Consider the following 23,351-nt stretch of genomic DNA (forward strand, 5'->3'; position numbering starts at 1 on the left):
TATTTCTTTGGAGTGATTCAGAAAGACAACTCCACTTGATTTCATTTGATATTCATTTGATACCTTTTGGTATGATGATGAGATAGTTATTCTCAACATTGTATATGATTGGTACAGGTTCCTGTTATTATTCTCTTTAGCATTACTAATAAACAGTAACCTCTTTTTCAACTTTAGTTCCTTTACAGGGAACTTACCATTCATTCATTCATTCTTAAAATTAAATATAGTTAAGTGTTATTTCTTTTAAGGTGGTTACAGGCCTCAAAAGTTGGCTACTTTTTTTTCAAATTCATCCATGTATTTTGAATATATTAATACTGAAGATAACAGACCTAAAATGATATATTTCATTGGCTAGAAATCTTCTAAGCAATAATTGTCTAATATAAAGTGACCTTAAAATTATTATCATAGTTTTGTACGATAACTTTATTGTCTGTGGGTGCTAAACTCTGTCTTGTTTTTAGGGGAAAAATGGTTATATGGCTGCTGGTTTTACCGACCAAATGAAACATTCCATCTTGCCACCAGAAAATTTTTGGAGAAGGAGGTGTTTAAAAGTGATTATTACAACAAAGTTACAGTGAGCAAAATTCTAGGCAAATGTGTGGTTATGTTTGTTAAGGTGAGAAGAATCTAATTGAACTCTTGGGATTAATACTGATCTTTTGCTTGCATCTTACACTTGGGAATGAAACAAATGGGGAAACTGGCCCTGTCATTGTTGTTGCTTACAACTCCTTTTAGCATGACAGTGCTGGGGCTATTTAGCAATATCTGGAGAGTCTTAGTGTCTCCCTGATTTGTGGTTTATAATAGAAAGTAAACTGTAAATGGTGTCTAATTTATAGAAGCTAAGACACAAGTTATTAGAAACAATAGTTTATTTAAAGGGAGAGAGGGAGGATAATCCCAGTGATGGGATTTTTGACAAAAGATTCAAAAATTCCTCTCATATTGTTATGGATTTTTTGTAAGAGAAAGAGAAAAAGGCCACCTTTGAGTTTCGAGTTTCCAGAAATTAGCCTTATCCCTCTATATCAGAGGTCCCCAACCTTTTGGGCTCCAGGGACCAGTTATGTGGAGAGAGGTTTTTCCACGGGGACCGGAGGGGGCGTGATTTTGTGTGCTGTCTGCATCCTGTGGATGAGGCTTTCCTTATTTGTGCAGACCAGTTGCTGGCAAGCCACAGCCCGGTACTGATCCACAGACCAGGGGTTGGGGACCCCTGCTCTATATAACTAAAACATTCAGGTTTGCAGTGGCTTCTAATACTGTAGTACTAGATTAAACATACTTCAAGGAAAGAACAAGGCTCGGGGGATAGGACAGGATAGAATCAGGATGGGAAATCCTTTCTTATTTGTTGGAACTCAACACTGCTGTCACCTTGAGAGGCCTGAATTGCAAAAAGCAGCAGTTTAATTACTCTATTTGATAGTGTTCAGTAAAGTGTTTGATAGTGTTCAGTAAATTAGTTTCCAACGGGTGGAAACTAATCAAGGAGAGAAGCAACTAGAACTAAGGAGAAACTTCCTGACAGAACAATTAACCAGTGGAACAACCTGCCTCCAGAAGCGGTGAATGCTCCAACACTGGAGGTTTTTAAGAAGAGACTGGACAGCCATTTGTCCAAAATGGTATAGGGTTTCCTGCCTGAGCAGGGAGTTGGACTAGATGACCTCCAAAGTCCCTTCCAACTTTACTATTATTATTATTATTATTATTATTATTAGGTGCTGGCTATTTTCTACTGTCTGCATGTCTGTGTATTGCCCTAACTTTCATTTCTTTTCATCTTACAGGAATATTTTAAGCTATGTCCAGAAAACTTCAGAGATGAAGATGTCTATGTTTGTGAATCACGTTATTCTGCAAAGACAAAGTCTTTTAAGAAAATTAAATTGTGGACTATGCCAATTAGTTCTGTACGATTTGTCCCTCGAGAAGTGCCCTTACCTGTGATTCGTGTTGCATCAGTGTTTGCTAATATAGACAAAATTGATGAAGAAAAACATACCGACGCATCGGAGGATACCAAAATTGTTCTTAGTCTTGAAAAGGTATTTATTTTACAGGAAAGAGTTATTAAAATGGGAATGTGAGTGCCTTGAATTTATCTGGACACTGACAATTCTGACTTTGTGATAGATTTCCTATACACTTTGATAATTTCATTATTTTTAGAGGCAAAAGCAACTGTATGCGGAGAGATAAATAAAAGGAATTTATACAGTATATATTGGACCTCTATATGGACATTGGTGACCCTATAGAAACATTGCCCCTGGATGTTGCCGAAGATTTCCAATACACTTATTCTCTAATATCAGTTGCATTACTTTTTCTAGTTCATAAATGTTTCTGTATTTCAGGATAAGGAAGACGTTCCAGTAGACATGTCAAATGGAGAACCTGGCTGTCACTACTATGAACAGCTTTGTTACAATGATATGTGGTTAAAGGTCGGAGATTGTGTCTTCATAAAATCGCATGGTTTAGTCCGAGCAAGGGTTGGCAGGTACAACTTTTTTTAAAAAATGGTATTGCAATAGCACTTAGATTAATATACTGCTTTACAGTCCTCTCTAAGCAGCTTACAGAGTCAGCAAATGGCCCCCAACAATCTGCGTCCTCATTTTACCAACCCTCAGAAGGATGGAAGGCTGTGTAACAATGGCTTGTATTGGGGTTGATCCTCAGCTAAAAACTGCAGTGGGAAGAGTAGGCCATTTTGCCATTGCTAAATGATGCAGTGCAGTGATACAGTCGCGTGATGGCCCACTTTACAACTGCATTGCTTAACAACAGAAGTTTTGGTCTCAATTGTGGACATAACTTGAGTATCTGCAGTTGCAGAAGGTACAGCAGCAAAAAGGAATATAACTGTCATATAATACATTAATATCATCTTGAAGAAAAATTATCTGTGTGGTTTGGTAAGAGTCCGCAGTGATTTCATAGCATAGTCAATCAATACATTAACTGAAAGGAAATGTTAAAATTGAATTTGAAATACTTTGAAGCAGTGATTTTTCTATATTTTCAGAATAGAAAAAATGTGGGTTAGAGATGGAGCTGCCTATTTCTTTGGTCCAATTTTTATTCACCCAGAAGAAACAGAACATGAGCCAACGAAAATGTTTTATAAGAAGGAAGTATTTTTAAGTAACTTGGAAGAGACTTGCCCGATGACATGCATTCTGGGTAATGAAACAATAAAATAAATTTTATTATTATGTTTCAAATTGTACAGTTAAAAAAAGTTGTCACTTCCTTAAATTAATAAAATTGCAAAATAAAGTTTTATAATAATGACATTTCTTTAAAAAAACAAGTTGTTTTAGTTTTTAGTTTGCTAACAAGAAAGAAGAAATAGACTCTGAAAACCATCTGGTTCTTTTCTAGAGAAGTAACTTTTGGGAAGATTAGACAGCAGATACAGTTTTGTGTCTGCATTAAGGATGCTCATTTGGTATCTGTTGAATCAATGATCGCACAAGCACATGTCGCATTAGGAACCAGTAGTTGTATGCAGCACATTTGACATTAGTTGCTGTACGGCTTATGAGTGCAGTTAATCACCCTGGTTGCCACACACATTTTGATATTTCAAAAATTTCAGACATATTACAAATGTTATGCTATGATGATTAAAATACAGCTATTTATCCTTTCTTTTAGGAAAATGTGCTGTTCTGTCTTTCAAAGACTTTCTTTCCTGTAGACCAACTGAAATTCATGAAAATGATGTTCTTCTCTGTGAAAGTCGCTATAATGAAAGTGACAAACAGATGAAAAAATTTAAAGGACTAAAAAGATTTTCATTGTCTGCTAAGGTAGTAGATGATGAAATTTATTATTTCAGGTAAAGTATGTTTTAATTTTTTAATAAAAGTAATATAACTTAATTTGATCATACAACAGAGATTAATACCTCTTTCCAGTAAAATTATAGAACTACTGTGGCTGACAATGTTGGAGGTGATTTAGAGGTCCAGCAGGGCAATAACATTTTATTTCCTTCCCATAATTCCCACGATAAGGCATTGATGAGAGCAATTAGTGCAGTGTCTGTTCCATACCCAGGACTGAATTCTGATTGTTATAAATCCCAATAATCTCCTACCTCCAGAGTTCACTGTAATTGCTCCTCCTCCACTTTCTCAGTAACCAAAAGGGGAAGTTGAGCATAGGAGAATAGGTTTCCATTTGTCTTGGATCCAAGAGGGGCAGCTTAAAACAGAGTAGACCAATATCACTTTCAAAACTATTAGAACTGTTCCTTTCCTCAAGTGAATTGATTATTGCCTGGAACCAGGTTTGTGTCCCCTCTCAGGTCCCTTACCCAACTAAGAATTACAGAGGTCTACTTCACATGCAGTGAAATTAAGACCACAAAGGGCCTGTCTTTTTCCCTGAGTTAGATAGGCTCAAAAGTCTCCTATGCTTTTTCCAACTCAAAGCTGGACAAGTCCCTGAAATTTTCTTGGCTTTCTTGGTTTTTCAGAAGTCTTTGCCATTGCCTCCTTTCTAGGGCCGAGAGAAAGTGACTAACCCAAGGATACCAAGCCCAAGGTGTTACTAGAACTCACAGTCTTCTGGTTTCTAGCCTGGTTTCTTAACCTCGACACCAAATTGGCAGAGAAGGAATTATACATTGCTACTCTTATCACCACGGAATAGGATAGATGTTTACTGGCACCCTCATCTAATCAAACTCACTTCTCATTCTCTGCTCTATTTTTTACAACTATCTTTTTCTCTGTATACACATTATAATATTGTCTAATGTGTATGTGGAGAAAAGGATAATTGTAAACAATAAATCAAACAGAACAAGAAACAAAATTAAAACTAGACAAACGGCAGAATGATTTTCATGGAAACTTGTTTTGGAATGTTTTGGAAGTAGGTGAAGAAAATTTAATTAATTTAATTAAATTTAATTTAATTGTTATCAAGGATAACAAATGAAATGTATTTGTTATTTAATTTTATTTTGTTTAAACAATTTATGTAATTACCATCTCAAAAATGACTCTTGAGTTGCACAATTAAAACAAATTTCACGAGTCCAACAATCAAAACAGCCTGGCTTGGGTCCTGACCAAATGCCTGGGAAGGAAAACTGGGCCTTCAGAGTTTTACAAAAGGCAGCAGGGTTTGGTTAATCCAGATTTCAGGGGGAATGGTATACCTTAGAGCAGGAATAGTGGCAGAGTGACAGAGTGACCTAGGTGAAGACACTCATCTCCCATTCAGAAGGTTGAGAGTTCGATCCTAGGAACAGCAGATGCTTTTCAAGGCGCAAAGAGAAAATATGTGTTGCAAACTCCATGTAAGCATCAGGAAGGGCATCCGGCTAGTAAACACTCAGCTCCATTTGCTCTGACTCTACCCCAAATTAAGAGATTACAGGGTGCTAAAAAAGAAAAACAGCAAATATGGTGACAGAGATGGGACATCTGGTTCCCATAAAGTGACATTAAGAGGCGGGAACTGAAGTATGCCGGACCTGAAGTATCACAACTTTTTGGATATAGAAAGCAATTAATTGTTAAGAATGTGTGGGAAGGTGTTTGACAGTATTATGATTGAAAGAATAAAAAAGGTGATAATGAGCAACATGTGGGAAGCATAGTATGTCATTCAGAGTTATGTGCAAGCTCCAGATTCCTTTTGCTTTTTAGCAGGTAAGAATTGCATGAAAGTGAGATAGCGTATTGTATGTTAATTGATTTAGAGACATTGTAAGTTAAAATAAGCAAGTCTAAATTATGGAATGTGTTGTGCAAATAAGGGTTTGAAGCCTGATTGTGATATGGGCAATATATGGTAGAACTAAAACTAGCGTGAATGATTGGAATAAATGTTTTAACAATGAGTAAGGAGAAAGACAAGAATGTGTTGTCCCTTTTTTTTTTTTAAAAGCATTTATGGATAAAAATATAAGAAATACTTGTGGTGTCATTAGAGGTGTATTGGTTAAAAGTATGACTGATACGTGCTTTATAGATAGAAAATACCCAAATGATTTGCAGCAAAAGTTAAAGTTGTGGTGCAATAACTCATATAGATTTGAAAATTAATATAAGGTCCCGACATTTGACAGAAATAAATAATAAAGAATTATAAGTTTTACATAAATGGTGAATAATTAGAGCAAGATGAATTTCTGTATCTTGGTACAATGTTTATTAAAGATGTGGAGATGGATGGATAAATATTAATATAGGCAAATAACAGTAGAAAAACAAGAGTTGTATGTAATTTGATGCAATAAATGAATGGTAGTTGAAAAAAACATTAAAATGGTTGTGTGAAACAGCATGCTTCTGCCCACTGGTTTATTTAGAAATTGGCTTTGTCAGGAGAAACATAAAAGTAAGTTCAATGCAGGAGGACTGGTATACTTTAGAGGTTTATGTATTAAACAAGAAGAGGTGGGGTTAACTATGACTGTGAATTGAATCAAAAACTGAGTGACCACAAAGAGCAAACACTGTGTGTATTGGCATATGGGTGTGGTTGAAGCAAAGATGGTTTTCAAGGACAGAAAGATGTGGAGAGGGATAGTGGAAGATACTGATGTAAACTGGACTTAGCTATGCTTCCCTGACCTGGCACCTAGCATTTGTTTGGTTTATTATTTATTGCTTCTTTCTGTGTTCTAATGAAGATAAAGACTGTTTAGTAAATATATACTTTTTTTTTTCTTTTCTAGGAAACCCATTATTCCACAGAAGGAGCCATCTCCACTTTTAGAGAAAAAAATTCAGCAGCTAGAAGCAAAGTTTGCTGAGTTAGAAGGTGGAGAAGAGGATATTGAAGAGATTGGGGAAGAGGAAGGTGAAGTCACAGAAGCACCAACAATACCTCAACTGCAGACTCCGCTCTCCAATGAATTGGATATAATGCCATATACTCCACCACAGGTAATTTGACTTACTAAATCATGTTGGCAAAATGAAGATATTTTTGTAATGTGCTCATGTATTTATTAAATAAATGTATATGGCTACCTATGTCATATTCATGACTTTGGATGGCTAAGAGTTAAAAAAAAATAAAAACATAATAAAAAGAAACTAAGTTTAAAACAACAGAGAAAACATAACAAACCTGGGAATGCTCAGTTAATACAACCAAGGCCAAGAAATACTATCAGGGTTCCATGTTTGATGGCAAAGCCAGGTTTTTAATGTGTTGTGAAAAGCTAACATAGTAGGGACAACTCTGATTCCTAGGAGAATGATGTTCCAGAGAACAGATACCACAGCAGAAAAATGTCTCTTCCTGAACCCTGTCAGGTGGCACTTATGGATGGGCCCTGAACAAACCTCTCCTGGCAGATCTCATAGGATAAGTAGACATCACTGGGGTGAAACCTTACCATCAGCCATTATTGAATCCATACAGGCATATAGGTTGGGAAAAAATGTAACATTGTGGTACTGTGAAGCATGAAAATGAACATTCTTGATTGTTGTAAAAAGTAATTTATTTTTTGTTTTTGTCCTACCTTTATTATTTTTTATAAATAACTCAAGGCAGCAAATATACCTAATATTCCTCCTCCTTCCTGTTTTCCTCAGAACAACCCTGTGAGAGGGTTTGGGCTGAAAGAGAGTGACAGGCCCAAAGTTACCAGCCACCTTTCACATTTAAGGCAGTACTAGATCTCGCTATCTCCCGATTTCTAGCTGGTGCCTTAAATATTTGTTAATTCTAAAATGTGCTATATAACTCTTTTGAATAATAAGCAATACGGGTAGTCCTCGACTTAAAATCATTTAGTGACCATTCACTAAATAACGGCACTGAAAAAAGTGACTTATGACCATTTTTCACACTGCTGCAGCAACCCCCAAATTCAGATGCTTAGCAATTGGCATGTATTTATGACGGTCGCAGTGTCCTGGGGTCACATGATCACCTTTTGTGACTTTCTGACAAGCAAAGTCAATGGGAAAGCCAGATTTACCTAACAACCATTTTAACTAATTTAACATATGCAGTGATTCACTTAAAACTGTAGCAAGAAAGCTCATTAAATGGGGCAAAATTCACAAAATTTTGGACTCAATTGTGGTTGTGAGTCAAGGACTATCTGTAGCAGATACATTCCAGCTTGTGAAGATTTTACTGATCTTAGGAACTAGAGCCAATGATTTTACTGTAACATCCAGGTAGAGTACCTGGCATCTGTGTGTTTCCCATTTTAATTTTTTTGTGACTAAAAATTTACAGAAGGTTTCAAATTCATGATAAAGTGTAATATATCCTTATAACTATCCTACAGCTTATAGCTCACATAGAGTTGTGATGGAACTTGGGTGATCTCTACATAAATAAACTCAAAGCTATAATGGTCAAAATAGCTGATCTGTGGCAAATAAATACATCTGTATTAAATAAATACATATGAATTTTCTATACATTTATTGCATTCCCTCTTTTTTCTTTACTTTGTAGTCCACTCCGAAGTCAATAAAAGGCAGCGTAAAAAAAGAAGGCTCTAAAAGGAAGATCAATATGAGCGGATACATCTTGTTTAGCAGTGAGATGAGAGCTGTCATTAAAGCTCAGCACCCAGATTATTCCTTTGGAGAACTCAGCAGACTGGTTGGAACAGAGTGGAGAAATTTGGAAGCCTCCAAGAAAGCAGAGTATGAAGGTAAATCTAAATCAGAAAAAAAGATGCCATGTCTAAACAGGCAAGTCCAATTTATGTCTTGAAAACGTTAAATAGGTAAATGATTACATCCTGGGTTGCCCATAATAAATTAGATACATTAGTGATGGTGAGAAACTAACAGAAGGGTTTGGAAATTAGACAAGCAGAAGTAATACAACCAGAGACCTGAATCAGAGAATACCAAGTAAATTTTTAAAGCAAGAGGTTTTGAAAAGAAACAAGATTAAAAACTGAAAAGAAGACCCAAGAAAAGATTACAGCAGGCATAGGATAGAGAAAGAAATCTGAAATCTGTATGGTAATTTAAAACAATTGGTCCAGGTATTCTGCTATTGGTCTTAAAGCACATTGACAGAAAGAGTTAGAAAAGTATACTTAAATATTGTTACTGAATAAGAGAACAAGAAAATAAGGCACGCCATAATGTGAAAAAGTATATTTGTTCAAATCTGAAAGACAAAATAGAACAGGAAAGGGCACTGAGTCTTTTTCATGTATATGTTGTTCCTAAACTTTCAACTGTAAGTCTGAGATGGATGTATGATATAGTAAAACATACAATAAGATTACTTATCAACTAAAATGAGTCTCTGTAGAAAAATAAACCATCCTTTCATTACTTATATAAAACAAAGAATTGCAACTTAATAAAATTTTGTATTTTACTTAAGTTATTGAATCCAGATGTGCTCTTAATCCTTTGTCATAGTGATTTAGTTGTTTAAACAACTTATTTTTTTAAATTTGACAATAAATCTTCATATATTTAAAAAACATATTTTCCTAATCCTAGTCCTAAAATATTTAAAGTTATTGTACTGTTGGAAAATAAATTTATAAACATTACAGAACAAAAAAATTAATTATTTCAGAAGAAACTGAATTTTTAGATTAAACTTTGTATTTGATCTTTAATTCTTCCATTTAGTTTTTAACTTATGAATTTACTATATCATTTATTTGCAAAAAAATTGTTCTACTCAATTATCATTTCAAGTAATTTTCCTCTATAGAACTAAGAACATATATCTGTTGCATAATTCCAAATAAAAATTAGGGGTTCCTGTTGATTTCTGTCTTTCAAAACATATATAAGTTGTGATTTGGGATCATTCTTTTCGTAATGTGTTATTATATTATTGTTGATATTGTTATTATATAAGACCCGTGGGAGTTAACTATTTGTTTCTACTAATCCTGTGTTTTATTTTGATTAGAATCCATGGGTTGGATTCTGGTTTAGTTGTATTTAGAATAGACCTATTAAAATCAAGTAATAGTGAACTCCTGATTTCAGTGTGCTGGCTCTAAATGTGTAAAGCTTGATCCCAAAACTTTCTTCTGTGACTAAATTTTATTAGTCATTTCGGGTGTGGGTGGAGCAAATAATAGCTAAAAAAAAGTCAAGTAATTTGTACTGTTCCTGCAAATGGACAAAAAAGATAATCCAGTCTGAAACTACCAGTGTTTCCCCAAAAATAAGACCCGATCTTATTTATTCTTTTTACCTCCAAAAGAGGCACCAGGTCTTATTTTCAGAGGGTGTCTTTTCCACTCCCCCCGCAGCGGCAGCACTGACAGCCCCACCCAGCTGGACCACTTCTTTTGTGGCCGAAGGAGGAGCTTCATTCTGCAGCTGAGGATGGAGCTCTGATCTGCATTTTGCAATCAGAGGCCTTCTGGAAAGGCCTCTGCGGCCAAGAACCTAGCTACAGACTGAATACACTGCAGTTTGGCCTGCATTTCACAATTAGAGGCCTTTCTGGAAGGCCTCTGACTGTGAAATGCAGGCCTGAGCTCCATTGTCAACTGCAGAATGAAGCTGCTCCTTCAGCCACAGAAGAAGTGGGCCGGCGAGGCAAGTGTCGATCCATGGGAGACCTGGTTGTAATGGTAAGCTCCAACCCCCACACCCCCGCCCTAGCTTGGTCTTTAGGCATGCACCTTGCCCCAAAACTAGGCCTTATTTTTGGGATAGGGCTTATATTAGCCCCCCCCCCCAAATCAAGCTAGGGCTTATTTTTGGGGTAGGTCTTACTTTCGGGGAAACACAGTACATTAAAAATGAGAAGGAAACATAATTAGAATTTTTCTTCTTAAATGTCATTTACGGAATATAAAATGCCACAGAATGTGTATGTCAATAAATACTTTTTAATAAATAATGGAAAATAATTTTAATTGGATTTGTGTTTTGAGTAGAGACAATCATATACAGTAACAGTTGATTTGAATCTTAATTTGGAGGCTTTGAAAATGGGGCGCTGTGTCCTAGATTTATTTATAAACTACCCACTTTGATTCAGAAGTTAGTTTCAACACAGAAAATTTAATGTATACATTTAATCAACTATGGGTTTACAGGAATGAAAAGTACACTATTTTCACTTGGACAGAATTGGATGTATTTTAAGAAAAAGTAATATATTATGTCAAGTGAATAGGGCAAGATGGAGATTGTGCTAAGCACTTTATTTTACATGGAAGTTACTGATACATTTTCCTTTGCAGAATTGCATTACATTTCCTTACAGAATGTGTTCTTTCAGGCTTTTTTGTGCAAAATAAGGTCAGGATATATTACTTACTGGATAGCATTAGTAAACCATTTACAATTAAAAGTTAGTGCTATCAATTGCAAGCTACATATTTCTTTCCCCTGGCATTTTCCTTATGTGATGAATATTGTTTTTTACACATTAGAGGTTCCTCTGAATTGGCTAAAGAGCTGATCTGCTAAAGAGCAAACCAAATTATAATAAATATCTCTGTGCTTAAAAAGCAAACCATTCAAAATTATAATAATCACAAAAATAGCAAAGAAAAATATGCACTGAAACACTTGAATGCCTAAAAGTCTGCTGAAATAAAATTGTTTTAAAGAATTTCCTGTATATAAGAAGGGTAAGGAGCCATTTGTGTCTTGTTTTGTTAAAGCTAATATCAAGAAGGGCCCGTCTCTTGGTCTAAGTCCCTCTAATCTCTGATGGGAGAGGGTATCTTTGAGCAAGCTCTCCCTTGATAGCAATAGTAATAGCTCTTAGATTTACTGTATATACCGTATATGCCGGCGTACAAGGCGACCCGGCATATAAGACGACCCCCGTCTTTGTCGCCGAGCCACATTCCTAGAACGTCGTCTTATACGCCGGAAACTACCAGTATTTCCGGCGTATAAGACGACTCGGTGTATAAGATGACCCCCGTCTTTGGCGCTGAGTTTAGCGCTTGCAGAAGTCATCTTATACGCCGGCATATACGGTACTGCTCCATAGTGCTTTACAATATTATGGGCAGTTTATCGTGTCAGCATATTGCCCCCAACAATCTGGGTCTTCATTTTATTGACCTCGGAAGGCTGAGTCAACCTTGACCTGGTGAGGATCGAACCCCTGGCTGTGGACAGAGTTAGCCTGCATTTTAACCACTGTGCCACCAGTGTTGAATGTTGAATGATGAGCAGAACCATGTTTGGTAAGGTATTCCCTGATATATCTCAATGCCATGCCATATAAGCCTTTTTAGGAGACAACCAACACTCTTAATTGGGCCCAGAGTCCTAATAGATCTCTCTGATTGCTAATCTGATCCTGCATTTCGTATCAGCTGCAGCTTCCAAGTTATCTCCAAAGGCTTCAATTCCACAAATTCCAAATCTGTTCAGTTCTGTTTGAAATTCATCCAAATGCACAGCCTTGCTTTAAACTAAAATGTAATGTCCTGATATGCCATGTAAAAAGCATCTAAAGATTGTTCCTGGCAAATTTTCTGTTGAGCTGAATAAGTAAATATAACTAAAGATGAGTAGATTAATAAAGAAAAGAAAGAGTCCTATCATGCCTTTAACATTTCATTTCATCTCAGTCATTGTAAGCCCTGGTTTGAACAAACTGGGATTGGATGTGTTAAATTTGGCAATGAAACTACAAAGTTTAACTCCTGCTTCTGCTAATCATTTTTAATTGCTTTGTCATTACTATAATTTTCTTCTCTTTTCTGCTTATATCTAGCACAAATATTTGAGTCAAAATTATTTGTGAAATGTCTGCTATTTTTCTGGTCATAGTCCAAGTTCAGGTTAATAGAATTTGTATGAAAAAATTTAAAGTATCTTTAGAATTGTTTCAGTTTGATGGGTTTTTTTAAAAAACAATCATTTATAAAAATAGTTAATTCATGTTTTTTCTTAGTTAAATCAAAAGAGAACACATTACTTTTTTCCTGATTCACTAATGAATGCTGCCTTTGATATGAATCATACATCATAGATACTAAAGAAATTCTTATGTATCCTTATTGTTTATTCCTCCCACTCCCAAATAGATGATATATGTGTAGCATTCCTTGTGTTGTTTGGTTTCATGTTCCCTAAATATATGTTTGAAAGGGTTATCACTTATATTCCTATTCTGTTTTTTTAATTCAAAACCCACCCTTTTCTTATTTGACTAACATACAGAAGCGTTTTGAAAACTGAAATGGTACAATAGGAAATGAGTCTTCAATCAGATAATGTATAATGCTTGCCCCATTCTTGATTTTTTAACAATATTTTCATCATTTATGTTGGAAATAAGAGAGAAATCCTTTGTTCATAGTTTTCCTCCAAAAGGTTAGGGTGAGTAGTGGGAACATTAAACCCATATCTGTAGTGCAGACAATTTTGCAATGGTATTAAGAAATACCATTACTTTAGAGAAGTAAACATTGCCACCTAAAAAGATGTTATATTCTTTAGTAAAATTTACCCTAATTGTAAACAGCTAAAGATGTGTTTAAATTACCAAATGCATCCAATGTGTTATAATAAAAACTTAAAAGAACATTACTGAAGGACCACAATAAGAGGAAAGCATTGAAAACTTGTTAACATAGAACTAGATAAAATATTATTAGAGCCCGAGGATAAAATGATTAAAAAAATATATCACTTTCTTTTAGATCAGGCAATGTATGAAGAACAGGTCAAGGAGACTATGCTAATTTGGAGTAGGGATTTTGGTTTCAGTATCGATCTGCATATTTGGCAAGAACTGTGGGAAAGAAATAGGAAACTCACTCTAGCTACCTCGTACATGGAAAATCTCTATAAGATGTTTTATAGATGGCACTTCCCACCCGTAAGGTTAGCCAAAATGGGTCCAAATATCTCACCTTTATGCTGGAAATGTAAAACAGCAATAGGATCATATTATCATATGTGGTGGGAATGCCCAAAGGTTTGTGAGTATTGAAATAGGATACGAAGATGGCTGAAAGATATATTAATGTTGGACTTAGAGTTAAAACCTGAACTTTTCCTGTTGGGCATAACTACAGAGAAATACAATAAGGGAACAATCTATTTGCTGTTACATATCTTGACTGCAGCTAGGCTAGCGTTCGCGCAAAAATGGAAGAGCAAAGAAATTCCCACAGAAGAAGAGATTCTATATAAAATATTATCATGTGCGGAAATGGACAGGCTCACAATGGTATTGAAAGACAAATGTAGATCAGTTTATTTTGAAACCTGGGATAAATTTTACCGCTGGAGGGATTCGAGCAGGACAGTTGGGACTATAGGCTAGCATTAAGATAGAAATATATGTAATTTTAGGTTAGCAAATAGAGAAATAGATTAAGTATTGTATATAAAATTTAGATGTATATTCAGAGATGAAGAATCGATTGTAAAATGTGGAATAATTTGATAAGAATGTATATACTGGAATGTCACGTTATACCCAATGTTTCTTTTAATTGTATTATAAATAAAATTAAAAAAAAACTTGTTAACATAGAGAAAATAGGAGAAATAGAAAGCTCACACTTGCTATTCCTTTAACAACACATATTAACAATTCAGGAAAATCTTATTTTAATAACTTAAATGGAAGAAGATGTCCGCTATATACGAATATGCACTAAATACAAAACTACATATTGCAACAATTTACGTAATAATAATTTATTAAATGACGCATATTATATCTTTTGCATCAGTTGTCATTTGAGTGATGATATTAATTGCATACATTACCTCATTTGCATCTGCATAATTTGAGTCATGGTGGTCTTTTGATTGCAAAATCTTTGTATCAAAATCTGCTGAATTGAGGTTCCATTGTATTGCCAATTTGGTAAAGAGCAAATAAAGTGTTTTAATAAATGAGTTTTCTTTATCAACTTCATCCTTAGTAGTAGTAATAAAGGTTAATTCTACAAAAATCAAAGTGGATTTGTAGACAATGGATAGCTCACTTACAGGTAGTCTTGAGTTATGTCTTTAATGGAGTCTGCCCATCATGGTGGTAACTCATGACAGTCGTAATGTGGGCTGGTCATATGACTGACCTGATTTTCTGACTGACCTTTTTTTTGCAGTTAAGCAAAACTATGGTTGTTAAGTGAATGCTACAATTGATAAGAGAATTAGTAGTTCACTATGGATGCACTTTTATTGAAAATCAGAAATAAGTGCTGGTTTTTAGCAAATCCATTGTACACTGTGGTCACATGACTGCAGGATTGATGTCCAGATACATATATTACTTAGCATTAAACAGCTGCCATTCTGTTCATAACACTTTTAGTGTTGCATTTTTTAAAAAGATGATAAAGAATAAAGAACATGGCTTAGATTATGAAATCACAAAGGAGGTAGCAAGCTTGCAAACCAATACTTTTTTCTCCTTCCTGTCTTTGATCCCTATCTATTTTATTGCACAATTCCACAATCAGGTAGGACTCAGCAGAACTTCAGATTCAAAGGCAAAAAAGTGCATTGGAACCTTAAACAAAATCTGCTTTTTCCCCAGGAACATGCTGCAGCTGCAGAAGGCAGCCAAATGAGGCTGTGAAAACATACAGCTGCTTTAAGAAGTTGCAGACAGATGCTATGTGAACGAGAGCCCACATGTTCCAGAGCACATTTTTCCCTTAAAATCTGTAGCTGTGCATAGTCGGTTGCTTCCAAATAGGAGAAGATTTTGAGAAGCACAGAAGGGAGGCAGACACAGAAAAATAGCCTCCCCGTCTTTTCTTCTCCCCATGGTTGTCCCGATCTGAGCCCATATTTCTTGAAATCTTTGTGAATTTTAAAAGAATTCATATATTCTTTTTTTTTTGTTTGCAACTGAATAAGTTCAAAATTATATACTGTATTACTAAAATTGTATGGGCTTTTTTTCCTACATAAGGCTAAATGATCAGAGAATATTTTTTTTTAATTCTGGGTCATAAAACAGAACTGAAAATCTAAAATACTTTTGCAGAGCGGGCAGCTAAGGTTGCTGAGCAGCAGGAGAGAGAACGAGCAGCACAGCAACAGCAGCAGAATTCTTCCCCCCGGGCAGGCACTCCTGTCGGGGCTCTTATGGGGGTGGTGCCGCCACCAACACCAATGGGGATGCTCAATCCGCAGTTGACACCTGTTGCAGGTAAAAACAAACAGGGGCTCTGACCATTTTTCCTTCATCCACGTTACCAAACTCTTAACCAATCTAATAAAACTTTCTTCTTAAAATTTATCTTCAAAGCATCCTGATTTTGAGCACAAAAGTTGCTCCTGCTGGTAGAGATATTATATTTAATCATAAGCATGCACTCTTATCCTGACCAGTCCTATAACAGCACTTTTCCTAATCGGCAATCCTACGCCTAGTTTGAATTGTATCCTCTCTATTAAACTGTTGAGTTTTTTGTTTTTTGCTGTATAATCAGTATATCCTGGGCAAAGTGAATGATTGTACATCTGAAGTGGACTCCAGTCTACAAAAGTTTGTTCAGTAATGAGAATTAGTCTGTAATGTGCCACAAATCTTTGTTCATTTTGCTCACATAATACAATTGATTTTCAGGATTTTCCCATAAGCAACTTTCTTTTACTCTAATGATGTTGAGATGGTAACAAATAAGTATTTTACCTTCATTTGAGAATAAAGCTAATGTTACCTTCCAGTTGAAATGATCATGTATGTTTGTAGCAACACCCAGGAAATGAAAAATGTTGCAAGTAATTTTTTCTAGACCAGGATGCTTTAGGCTTATAGTCACTGAACAGCAGCCTCTCTGTATCACTGTCCCCACTGGTCACTTTGGATGAAACATGATAAAGTGGCATAATATGGCATACATTAGGTCAGGGGTCCTCAACCTTGGCAACTTTAAGACTTGTGGACTTCAACTCCCAGCTGGCTGAGGAATTCTGTGAGTTGAAGTCCACAAGTCTTAAAGTTGCCAAGGTTGAGGACCACTGCATTAGGTCTTGATGTTCCCCTCTATCTCTGGCATGTCTATAAGGAGCAATTTGAAAGATATTATTCAGTTATCTACCAATATAACTGAATCCAGAAGTATAGTGAACATTAGTTAACATTTGGTGAAAGAAGCCAACTTTGACCCAAAGTTTATGGTCCTTTTAAACAATAACTCATGCTTAGAAATTGGACTTTTTGATCAGAGGAGAGCAGAGCAGAGGCTCATGAGTCTCAGGCCCATTCTCACAATGCATATCTTATCATTTAATGTTACTTTTGAAACGGCCAATGTATGATACAATATCTCTTATTTCGAAACCTTGGTGTTAAAGCCTTGCATCACGCTTAAGGTTTGAAAGCAAGGCACTAATTAAACATTCGCTTTTGAAATTTATATGGACTCATTTTCAAACCAATACAGTGTTCTGTGTGTTTTACAGCTATTTCTTTGTTTGAGAAATGTAATGTATATAATTGATTTTGGAAGGATCAATTAATTTATATATCAAACTAATATACTGTTTATTTTTTCTCTTGTATCTCCCATTGTCCGTACTATATATTCACTTGATATAAAATAAAAAATGCAGCTAATATAATTCTCACAAATGATCATAATATGCTTGCAATATCTAGCGTATTATTAATTTTGGTATAGTAAACAACTATTTCTGCTGAATTCAGACTCTTATTATTTGAATTCTGTTCCTAGAACAGGAATTACAACTTTTTGGTTCTACTTATACCCCCTGTGAATCCCTTCCTTAAATTCGTTCTAGAAGATGAAAGCTCTGAAATTGCATGAAAGGTGCACTGGATAGCAGGCAAAAATAAAACAAGAGAAAATGCTTCTTCCTTTAGCTTCTACTTATAGAATACTCTTCTGTCTCCATGTTTATGCTCCTTTAGGTACTAAACAGTAATTTAGGTTCTATCTATTGTTTTTTGTCTTTGTCTTTTTTTTAATGGAGGTGTCATCATGAGTGGCATGATACTGTAGGCCTTTGAATTTTTTTTACTCAGTTCCTGAGCATGCTTAGTTCCGCACTGAATGCTTGTCCTGTGCTTTTAGCTAAGAATGTGACATTTGAGCTATGGAATCCTATTCAAACACTCCATCAATTACAGTTTGGGAACTTTTGTGTGTCAGCTTCACATGCTGGACTATAAGGGTGCTAGGCTACTTTGGGACTTCTCTAAAGAGAATTGACAACATTTGTGACTTGCTTTGAATGCTTGATAAGTTCAGTATAAATACTGAGTATAGCCATTAGCTTTATTGTTGGGCATTATGCAGTAGCCAGTAATGTTTCCTGTTAATTCAATGTCAGACATGAATATAGTACTCAGTAGTAAGTTCTCCAATGAATTTCGTTGAGCATCCTTATTTTTTTTTTTTTACATAAATAATATTCTGGAGAATTTGGTTTTATGAAATGTATGGAGGTTGTCAAGGCTGTTGAGAATCTAGTCCAAGAAAGTTTGTATTTTTAAGTAGCGTAAGTTGCAAGGATTCTTTTCTGTGAAGTTTAATTTTTTGATATGTATATTTTATCTCTCCTTTATTATTTTCATTAAAAAATGAAGACGATGAACATACCTAATACTCCTTCCTCCTCCTATTTTCCCCACAGTAACAACCTGTAAGATGGGTTCGGCTGAGAGAGAATGACAGCTGGCTTTCATGCCTAAGGCAGGACTGGGATTCACAGTCTTTTGGTGTCCAGCCTGATGCTTTAACCATCTCTTTCAAAGTTTTCAAAAAAAAAAAAAAAAAAAAAGTGGGGGTTGAGCAAAGACTTCCTGACTAGAGGATTCTTGTCCCAGTTTACATATTTCTACCCCCCTTATCCAGAGGACATCTCCCTTCCTTACATCGTGCAAAAAAATTAGCAAAGCTGTAGCTATTATAGCATATGCCTATACATTTCAACAGTTAATAGAAGATGTTTGTTTCACTAGATTCATTATTAGATAAGGTTCACACAGCCATTGTAAATAATGAAAGTTATCCTGTACAAAAGATTTATTACTTCCAAAGTCCTTTTTTCCTGTAAGTCGATAATAAAAACAATTACATTTGAATTAACAACTATGGTTCCAACTGTGATGGTACCATGGAATTTATTTACATAGGTGCTGTTTTGACCTTCTGTGGAAGCCTGCAAAACAGCTTGCAAAGATAACTTTTCCAAATTCTTCTTTTTCTCCCTCCATTATCTTGATTATCTAATGAAACATCTTCTCATCCATTATTTCTATCAGGGTAATAATCTTATTTCCCTCTCTGATGTTGCCCCACTTGATTCCTTATGAATCTTCAAGAACAATCCTTGATAACAATCCAAACTTCCCCTATATTAATCTTTCTTTTTCAGCTATCCCCTTCTTTTTATTCTCTTCCTCAAGAGACATTCCCACTTTTCTGCCACATTGTACCTTTTTGTCAATTTTTTTATCATTATTAGCAAATACAAATTAAAACTCTTGGCATTAGGTATTAATAATGTCAGCATGACTATTGGCAATTCAAAAATTTGAAATTATAATTGTAGAACGTATTGTCTATGATGATAATTTTTATGAAATTGCATGATAGCTCAGGTGTGAAAGATCATGTCTCCTCTGTCTTTAAATTGCCTTCAGACTCAGTAGGTCTTGATGAGAATGAGATGAAGCAGAATAGCCCACTTTCTTCAGTGTTGTTGAATTAATTTCTTACTTGTTTAAATGATTGTGTCAAGCATGTTAAATAGTGAAACTGAGTGCTTTTTTTCTAACTATTTATTTTCCATGCAACTATAATACTATACCATAAATTCAGAATGTGCTTGTAACAATGTTGTATACGTTCATATAACCAACAGGACATTTACATATATTTGCAGTTAATATTCTTTTAATGATGTAGAGTTTGTTTCTTTCAAAAAATATTCCAGTAAGCTAATACTAATCTGTTATAAATATTCTATTTATCATTGTAACATTGTTTGTTTTTGCAAAGTACTAATTGTAGTGTCATATGGCAGTTCTGAAGATGCTTATGTATGGGTAGTGCACGTCATTATTAATTTGACCATTTTGCATGTCATTGATGCATGTTTGAAATTTGTTGTGTTCTTTAAGGCATGATAGGTGGCTATCCATCAGTGCTGCCACCTTTACAAGGCCCAGTTGATGGCATTGTTAGCATGGGCAGCATGCCACCACTTCACCCTGGGGTGCCTCCACCCCATCAACTTCCACCAGGCATGCCAGGCATCCCACCACCGGGTAAGAATGAACCTCCTCATTCATCCATTATCTCGTCTTTCTGTTCTCACCCCATTTAATCAATTATTCTAGGAGAGGTTTGCGACACTTGCACTTGTAGCTTCATTGCTTGTCTTTTACTGACTGTCGTAGGTCTAGGATATTGAGCTGTTAATGTGAAAGTACAGTGAGAAATCTCTTCGACACAGAAAATACATATACTGGCATATTAAATTTGTTGGTCCAGCATCAAAAGGAGTTAACTAATAAAATATAAGAATACCTCAATTCGTGCTTAAGGGCTTGACTTGACCAGAGATGTGGAATATTAAAGGCTTATATTTTCCATTCCGTGGAATACGTCAAAAGTCTTGTTTAAACTGGACTAAATCCAACTATAATACCAATAGAAATCATTGCATCAATCTTTTTTCACTTCTAGCTTTTAACATTGCAATCATTTCAGATGTGTACAGTATATCCTATTTTCAACTACTTGATTTAATATTAGGTCAAGTAAAATTTTACACCTAACACATGATTATAATTTTTTTTTGAATACGCTGTCCTGTATACTATATTCTAAACTCAAAACTTATCCAAGAAATAGTAGTAGTAGTTAAATGTACTTTTTACATTTACCCTGAGCATTGAAGTACATTTTTAATTACAGTACATTCCAGGCTTACATACTTAAAAATTTTTTGCATGGACAAGAATTATCTATTATGGTGAAAATAATATTAACCAAAAGTTAAAGATTATTTAACTTTCCTTTCTATTCCTCTTTTTAAAAAAATATAGATGCACAGGCAGTTATGAAAACCCCAGTTACTTTACTCTTTTTTTCCCTGCCGCTAATTTTTATTTTGCCTTTTCTGCATGCATTGGATAAATTTAGGTAGAAACTAATAAAGATTATGTTTGCATGTCATACTTAACTCTAAACAAGTGTTTCCAAACCATCCATCAGTGGTTTAGCAATAATTAAACATGGTATATGAACCTAGAATAATGTTATATTTAATTTGGTTTATCATCTATCTATTCTGAGTTACACTTTGTGGTTTGTAATAACCAGAAATGGTTTCCATGCTACATTTGGATAACCATTTATTTATTGTAAAACCACAAATGAGTTGTTTGGAAACCACAGCTTTCCATTTCAGATTAAAGATGATGTGCATACAGTCAAAATCTGTATCTCTCAGCAAGACTTGCTCAGAAGCCTCCTGAAAAGTTATTAATTGCAAGCAGAAATATAGTTTAATGTTCTATAAATAAGGGGTACAAATGTGAGCATTTACAGTGGAGTAATAACAATAAATTACAGCATACATTTCTATGGTACACTGTTTACTGTTCACTACCTGTAGCAAGTGTGCTTCTCTGTTCTTAGGAAAATTCTAAATTATCTCCTTAGATAGAGATGGTTATTTAGTAAAATAACATGTTTGATTTTAAAGGGTAGACTAAGGCAGAATTCTCCCAAAGCCACCTGAAAGTGATGAGAAGTATGTGGAAAAAGGACCAAGCACAAACTATTGGACCCATCATGCGGTGCTGTTGCACAGTTTAATTACCAAAAAGTTGTGTTGAGTACTTGCACAAGTTCCATTGTAGTCATGCTTGGGAATTATTTATGAATCCAGTGGAAGGGATGTTACTTATTACTGGATGAAGTTAATTAGGTGAAACCCAAAAACAAAACCTACCCCAGACATCCAGATGACATGATTAATTATACTGCCTAATATATATATATATTGAAAATATTGGTTTTCACCTTTTTGATGTGACATTAGTTTGTTATAATAGAACAGTATTCTTTTGTTTGTTTTATTTTTAGATTGAAATGAAATTGTGGTTTTGATATGTTTTAAAATACAGGTGTTCTAGGGCAAAACGTTTCTTCCATAGTAGGAGCCCCAGCACCAGGAAGTCCATTTGGGCAGCAGGTAGGTACAGAAAAATCCAATAAATCATATTCTGATATTGGTTTTTAAAAAAAAGAAACGAACTGTCTTCCAGTTCTTTAATGGTGAATAAATGAGTAAGAGGTGATAAGGGAATAACATCAACAAATTACAAACGGGTATATTTATAATGTATTTCTAATTTGCTGATGTTACTCCCTTATAACCCTTTACCTGTAGGAGTCAGAAATGCTGGATAATCTTTTCAGTCTGGGAATTGGTTTACGTGTGGGTAGTGCTAGTAATGTCATAGCATCAGCAGTGTTGACTGGGCAGAAATTTGAAGAGAGTTAATTTTTCTACCAGGTTTGGGGAACTTTATAGAAGTTTAAAATATCCATTTTGCCACTTAAACAATCCAAAATGAGAAAAAATAGTTTGGGTTCAAGATTTTAAAATTTCATTTAGTATTTATATTCCCCCTCTCCAAAACCACCATATTTTTAGACCTGCACACTTGTGGAGAGTTTGGAGGCCTCAAATGTGCTTACATGAAATCTTTGAGTTGTCCACACATTAGAAAACACAAGTTATGCCAAAATCTGGGTTGTGATTAGATGAGGAGTTATAGTGAGGGCAATCTGTTTATCTGGCCACCTACTTATTAGATACATATCCCTACTACCCAGGCAATGATGTATATTACTCAAGACTGATAATGTTGCCTAGCTAAATATTGAAATGTCTGCAAGTAAATAACTAAGCTAATACTTGTCATACATTCTTAATACTAAATATTTCTGGCTATTCTTGACCTAACCTCTAAAATGTATTCTTGATACTGTATTTATATTTCTAGATGGGTATGCTTGGTCCCCCAGGCCAACAAGCACCACCTCCATATCCTGGTCAAAACCCAGCATCTCAACAGGTCATGCAGCAGCCTACAACGCCTATGTTTGTCTCTCCTCCACCAAAGACACAGAGGCTTCTCCATTCAGAAGCTTATCTGAAATATATTGAAGGTCTTAGTGCTGATTCAAATAGTATTAGCAAGTGGGACCAGACCCTTTCAGGTAAAATTACAAGGAAATGAACCTCTTAAAGAATGTTGACACTTTCCATATTCTAGCACTTTTATATCTTACCTTAGAACAGCATCTGCAAAGGAAAGTGTATCACTCATGCTCCAGTATAATTACACATTTCTTTTTCTATCAGTAAATTGTAAATTTTTGT

General features: G+C 35.1%; 1 protein-coding gene across 15 annotated transcripts in view; it reads left to right on the forward strand.

The window, feature by feature from the left end:
* PBRM1 (polybromo 1) overlaps positions 1–23,351 on the forward strand; it is a 64,747-nt gene that overhangs the window by 34,874 nt on the left and 6,522 nt on the right. For 9 of the 15 annotated variants that reach the window (XM_039353909.1, XM_039353910.1, XM_039353901.1 and 6 more), the window contains 11 exons: positions 471–628; positions 1,809–2,066; positions 2,379–2,524; positions 3,053–3,210; positions 3,688–3,871; positions 6,731–6,941; positions 8,482–8,683; positions 15,961–16,125; positions 20,071–20,217; positions 22,087–22,154; positions 22,972–23,188. In XM_039353909.1, the coding sequence (XP_039209843.1) occupies positions 471–628; positions 1,809–2,066; positions 2,379–2,524; positions 3,053–3,210; positions 3,688–3,871; positions 6,731–6,941; positions 8,482–8,683; positions 15,961–16,125; positions 20,071–20,217; positions 22,087–22,154; positions 22,972–23,188 (1,914 nt within the window). Of the gene's footprint in view, positions 1–470; positions 629–1,808; positions 2,067–2,378; positions 2,525–3,052; positions 3,211–3,687; positions 3,872–6,730; positions 6,942–8,481; positions 8,684–15,960; positions 16,126–18,578; positions 20,032–20,070; positions 20,218–22,086; positions 22,155–22,971; positions 23,189–23,351 lie in introns of those variants that run through there. The other 6 variants (XM_039353913.1, XM_039353915.1, XM_039353916.1 and 3 more) reach the window with 3 other exon arrangements.

The sequence above is a fragment of the Crotalus tigris genome, unplaced genomic scaffold, assembly GCF_016545835.1.
Source record: "Crotalus tigris isolate CLP2741 ecotype Arizona unplaced genomic scaffold, ASM1654583v1 scf7180000018537.1059022, whole genome shotgun sequence".
NCBI classification, from domain to species: Eukaryota; Metazoa; Chordata; class Lepidosauria; order Squamata; family Viperidae; genus Crotalus; species Crotalus tigris.